Source organism: Empidonax traillii, unplaced genomic scaffold (genome assembly GCF_003031625.1).
Source record: "Empidonax traillii isolate 1590-97213 ecotype Southwest subspecies unplaced genomic scaffold, ASM303162v1 scaffold1333:size133863, whole genome shotgun sequence".
NCBI lineage: Eukaryota > Metazoa > Chordata > Aves > Passeriformes > Tyrannidae > Empidonax > Empidonax traillii.
Window position 1 is genome coordinate 5,377 of NW_020956526.1, and position 5,476 is coordinate 10,852.

The window sequence follows — 5,476 nt, forward strand, 5'->3', positions numbered from 1 at the left end:
ATTAGTAAAATAACTAATATAGAAAAATAGAAATATTTCAATGACTTGGAGGACGGAATTCAGACATCAGTAAAGAATTACTGAATTGAATCAGTTCTAGCTTTTTCAGATCTGATCCTGAGCAGGATATAGGCAGTTACAACTTTTGGACTCTGTTTTTTTGAATAACATATACAGGGGTGGTAGATGTACTGAGTTTTCCCTGTATGTATTTAGTTTTCTTGATACATTTCTTTTACTTCAGTCTTAAGATCAGTAGCACAACATATTTGCCCCTTTCTCCATTAGTTTCATCTTGGTTTTCTAGATCTTATTGATGGCTTTCACTTTTTGACTGAACCAAGCAAAGGGAGGTATGTACAAGCCTCATCTCAGAAGTGTGAAAGTGTTGATTTTTGATCACATGATGCACTCTTGAAATCTCCAAACTTTTATTCTTCTATCACAATTCTTTGCTGAAAATTTTCCCTGTGCAACTGAACACTGCCAGCCAGGAGGAACCACTGGGGCGATATGGAGGGAGAAGAGGTGGGAAGTGAGCCTGTTAATGCTCAGCTCAGCAGCCTATCCGTCCACACCATTTACTACGCATATTAGCCAATACATAAGATACTTACTTTATTCTCAAGTTACAAATGGATCCTGCAGGGTTCCTGCAGGAATAATAAAAAAAATACAAATGATCAAGTGGAGAAAGGGTTTATGAATATTTTATGCATGTGAAAATCTGCAGGTTATAATAAACTCTTCTTATGCAGCTGATAAATTCCAGCCCAGTGATTTAGTCATCCCAAAATACTTAGAATACATCACTGGAACACAATTTCTGAGGCCACGCGTTATTAGGAGAAAACCATAAGCACTGTGCATCATTAAATGTGAGAAGAACTGTGAGCAGTGGTGTCTTCTACTAACACAGGTCTACTTTTAAAACTATTTTATCAGTCAGCCCATATTAACTAGCAGTAGCCAGGACCAACATCCAGGGATCTTGCTCTTCCTCATGTCACTTTAGGATTAGGTATATACCCCCTTTACAGAATCACAGGATCCATTGGGTCGGAAAAGGCCTCTGAGATGACAGGGTTCAAGCTTTGACTGATCACCACATCTGACCATAGCAATAAGTGCCGTGTCCAGCCTTTCCTTGAACACCTCCAGGGATGGTGACTCTATCGCCCCCCTCCCAGACAGACCATTCTAGTGTTTGACTACCCTTTCTGTGAAAAAAATCCTCCTGATGTCCAACATAAACCTCCCCTTGATTTCACTTCTGGGGAAGTTAAGTCACTAGGACAATCACACCCAGCAAAAGCGTGGAGAAAACCAAAGGAATCAGCCAGCACGACGGCTGTGCCTGGAGCCACGCCGCTCCCTGGCATGGCACTGAAGCCGAGACTCTCAGTAACACCCACACCCTGCCGAGGCTTTCCCCTCCGCGGCTGCCACCCCCGCGGCTGCCGGGGCCGGCCGGGCAGTGGGTGACATGGCGTGGGCGAGGCGGACTTTGGGGAACCCCTGCCAACTACAGACCCCAGAATGCACCGGGAGGGCTCGTGTATCCTTCGAACCTGCCAATGAGAGCGCTCAGGGCGCGTCACGTGAGTGGGGCGCCATTTCAAACGCCCGGGCGGGTGCGGTGAGAGCGGTGAGCGTGGAGGTGGCAGCGGCGGCGATTCTTGGTCGGGGTCTTTGGCGCTCCCGGTTGCTTCTTCGGCACCAGGGGGCCGGGTGGCGTGGCGCTGGGTTTCTAGAGGCTTTCCTCTGAGGTCTGGTGGCAGAGGTGCCGCTGCGGTCGGGCAAGGGGCCAGTCGTGCGAGCTGGCAAGGGGCCAGTGTGAGGTGGGGCGGTGGGAGGTTGGCGGGAATGTGAGCTGTGTACCATCCTATAAACCACCTTTTCGGTGGTGCCCAGCGACAGGGTGAGGAACAATGGCCATAAACTGAGGCACAGAAAGTTTCACCTTAACATAAGGGAGAACTTTACGTCGAGGGTGGCAGAGTACCGGAACAGTCTGTCCTGGAAGGTCCTGGAGTCTCTCTGGAGACACTGAAAACCCACATGGACGCGTTCCTGTGTAGCCTGCTCCACGGGACCCTACCTTGGTAGGGGATTTGGACTGGGTGATCCCCAGAGGTGCCTTCCAACCCTAATTATTCTGTGCGGTAGTCCCTAAATATGACCGCTTTCAAAAGTATTGTTTACCCCCTTGCTAATTTGGCAGTATCGTCAAAGTCCATGACCCTGGTTTTTTTTTGTTTGTTTGTTTGTTTTGTTTTGTTTTTTTTAACATATTGCATGGCTAATTCTGTATTTTCCAGACACAATGGAGGAAGGAAAAGAAATGTCAGTGTGTGCGAGTCATGTGCCTGAAGAAAAACTGTACTGCATGAGCAATGGTAGGTGGAGAACATGTTGGGATATTCTCTACCTGTTTTATACCTTATTATATCCGTTGACATCCTCTATCTGATTTGTATCACGTTCTGTGCTCTTGTTTCTTTGGATGGGCTGCTGTTGCCAGTCTCAGACGTAGAAGCCTCCTGAGGAGCTTGTGGAGCACAGCTCCTAGAGTTTATGTAGCAGTGACTGATGTCATCAACCTTTCTTCTGTATATCTAATCTGAGCTCCTCCCTCTTCTTCATCTATCTGCTGCTGATTCAATTAATATTTATGGTATATAATAACTAACAAGAAAACTAATCTTTCTCACTGGCTCCTGCTACTGTCTTGTGGTGGCCTGAACAGAAAAGAACTGACTGATGGGACAACTGCATTGTCACATAGCTCTAGATTATATCTTTTCAGTTATCTTGACTGGAGGCTGCTGGTAAGATACATTCCATGTTCCCATTATGGGTGCTTAGAAATTAGCATTGAGCTATTTCATGATACTTGGGCATCTCACAATTGTCATATTCTGCAGTGGGGTGAACTTATCCCACTCTACAGCTCCCTGACAGGGGGGTGTAGCCAGGTGGGGGTTGGCCTCTTCCCCTAAGCTAACAGTGATAGGACCAGAGGATGCTGTCTCCAGGTGTGGCAGGAGACGTTTAGGTTGGATATTAGGAAGAATTTCTTCACGGAAGGGTTGATTTGGCATTGGAATGGGCTGTCCCTGGAGGTGTTTAAGGAAAGACTGGATGTGGCACTCAGTGCCATGGCCTAGTTGACATGGTGGTGATTGGTCATAGGTTGGACTTGATAATCTCAGATCTTTTGCAACCTAATGGATTCTGTGATATGCACAACAGACCCTTAAATTTCCTGGAACTAAAAAGTATTTTAATTATTTAAACTTGGTAGCTAGAACTCTTTTTTTTTTTTTTTTTTGCCATCTAACATCAGCTTCACCAAATTGTCAAAGCATAATGCAACTATTTTTATTGCAAAAAAATGGTGACAAAATCCTTGTTACAGTTTCAGACTTTCCTCTTCTGAGTGATGAGAAGTTTGATTTTGACCTTTCACTCTCTTCAACAAGGTAAGTAAAGGTATATTTGCCTGTAAAACCTTCAAAATGGACACATGACAGATGCCAGGCTAAATTATCTTTCTTTGTAGTGGAAATGAAGATGAGGTTTTTGTTGGAGCTGTGGGGCACAAAGAAAGATGTATTGCTGCTAGTATGGAAGCAAAAAAGAGTGTGTCTGCTTTTGATGATAAACTCATGTGGAGCCCACTTCAAGAAGAGAAATTTGTGGAAATTTTCAAAGAAGCTCATTTGTTGGCACAGCAGATAAAGACTGGAAGCAAGAATGAAGAGACTAAAACAAGCCAATCAGGAGAACAGGAAAATAAGATTACAGAAACATTTGTGGAGGACTCAGAGTCAAAGTTGAAAATACTGAGAAACAAAATGATAGAAAAAAGTCCCAGGGCTGTTAAACGGGAGACATACAATGTGCAGGATAGCCCAGCATATCTGCTGCCACCTTGTTTTCAGAAGGCATCGGATAAACTTTTGTCAGATGGCAAATTACATGCTCTTCCTACTCCTCCAAACAGAAGCCCTGTAAAAATTTGTGTGTCTCCTACAAAAATCGCCAATTTGTCTCTGACACAAGAAGAGAAATCTAAGGAAACAAACACAAAGGCAACTGGCAAACTGGCAATGGCAAAACCTTCATGTACACTTGGAAGGAGCAATTTGTTGACTATTGAAAAGGTAAAGCCAGCCTCTGGGCAACATCTTCTTTAAACATGGCCTTCATGTATTTTAGGAATATGTAAACTATCTACAGTCTTCAAAAGTGAATTTTAATCTGGTGCTTCTCTACCTCATAAGGTCCTTAGGCAGGAAACGTTATATATAAAAAAAGGAAAAGTAGGGCAGACACTGTGTGTGGTATAGTAGCCAAATAGTTTGTTTATGATGACAGTGTCGAGCATCTGCGGCCAAATTTCTGTTGTATTCTGGTTTTGTGAAGATTGTAATTCCTGGGTTCTACTCTAACTGGCTTCCAACGCTGTTTTGTTCCTGGTAAAATTATTACACTTACACTTAATGTGTAATTCGTTTTACACTTAATTTTACTCTGTCTGTGTAAAAATGGCTTTATTTGCTGTTAACCCTTGTCGATGGAGGTGGGGAGGGGAACCCCACAATTATTTAGATAGGACAGGAAAATCTTTTAGGTCTAGTTCTGCCCACAACTTGTCTCAATCATGAAAAGCATTGATTACTGGTGTTGTACTTCCATATATGTACTTACGTATAACCACATGTGTGGCTGTGTGACCAACTACAAATGTATTCTAAGATAGCAAGGAAACAGCTGTGTTAGTGGCTTGTGTGCACAAATCCCAGTCTCTAGGTAGAATATCTTCTGGATTTTATTGCTCTACACCTTATGGCTTTGGTTCCAGTATGTACTGCAGATTTTACTGAAAATGTGATATTGGCTTCTTAAGAACCATCACCTATAGAAACTAGGGGACCCTCTGATTCCTTTGTGGTATAAATCTCTTCTTGATAAGAAGGGCACTATAAGAAAAGGCACAGTCTTAATACTTTAACTAGCCAAATTGTACCCCACTACCTGAGCAGTTTGCATGATGCAGTCTACCACTGTAATGTTCATCCCTTGGAAGCCAGAGTAAAGCAGAGGAGTATTAAACGGAGAGTCTAATATTGTTGTAAGGAACAGCTGTTACAGTGGGTGAATGTGATTAAATGAGATTTGTGCTGATGAGCTGTTGCAGAACTGTTCAATATCTTGGTTCAAACATGTTCTGGTTAATAACTTAGCAAATACACTTACTAACTAGACTAGCTTCACACTGTATTAGTCTAAAGACTAAGGACTTCACTGGTTTCAGAGGCTTCTTCAATGCCTGTTGTCTTGGTTTCTTAACAAAATCAATGTGTGTGTGGTTTCTAGAAACAATAGTAGCTTTTAAAATGTTGCATTGAAATTTGCAGCTCAAATCAGGAAAAAATACTAGTATTTCTACAAAAAGAGACTTGAACAG

General features: G+C 43.0%; 1 protein-coding gene across 3 annotated transcripts in view; it reads left to right on the forward strand.

Annotated features, from left to right (window-relative positions):
- Positions 1-1,896: 1,896 nt before the first annotated feature.
- The window catches only part of GTSE1 (G2 and S-phase expressed 1), an 11,728-nt gene continuing 8,148 nt past the window's right edge, over positions 1,897-5,476 (forward strand). For 2 of the 3 annotated variants that reach the window (XM_027906637.1, XM_027906638.1), the window contains exons 1-4: positions 2,060-2,077; positions 2,322-2,399; positions 3,422-3,485; positions 3,566-4,169. In XM_027906637.1, coding sequence (XP_027762438.1) covers positions 2,062-2,077; positions 2,322-2,399; positions 3,422-3,485; positions 3,566-4,169 — 762 coding nt within the window. In that variant the 5' untranslated portion in view covers positions 2,060-2,061. Of the gene's footprint in view, positions 1,922-2,059; positions 2,078-2,321; positions 2,400-3,421; positions 3,486-3,565; positions 4,170-5,476 lie in introns of those variants that run through there. The other variant, XM_027906639.1, reaches the window with a different exon arrangement.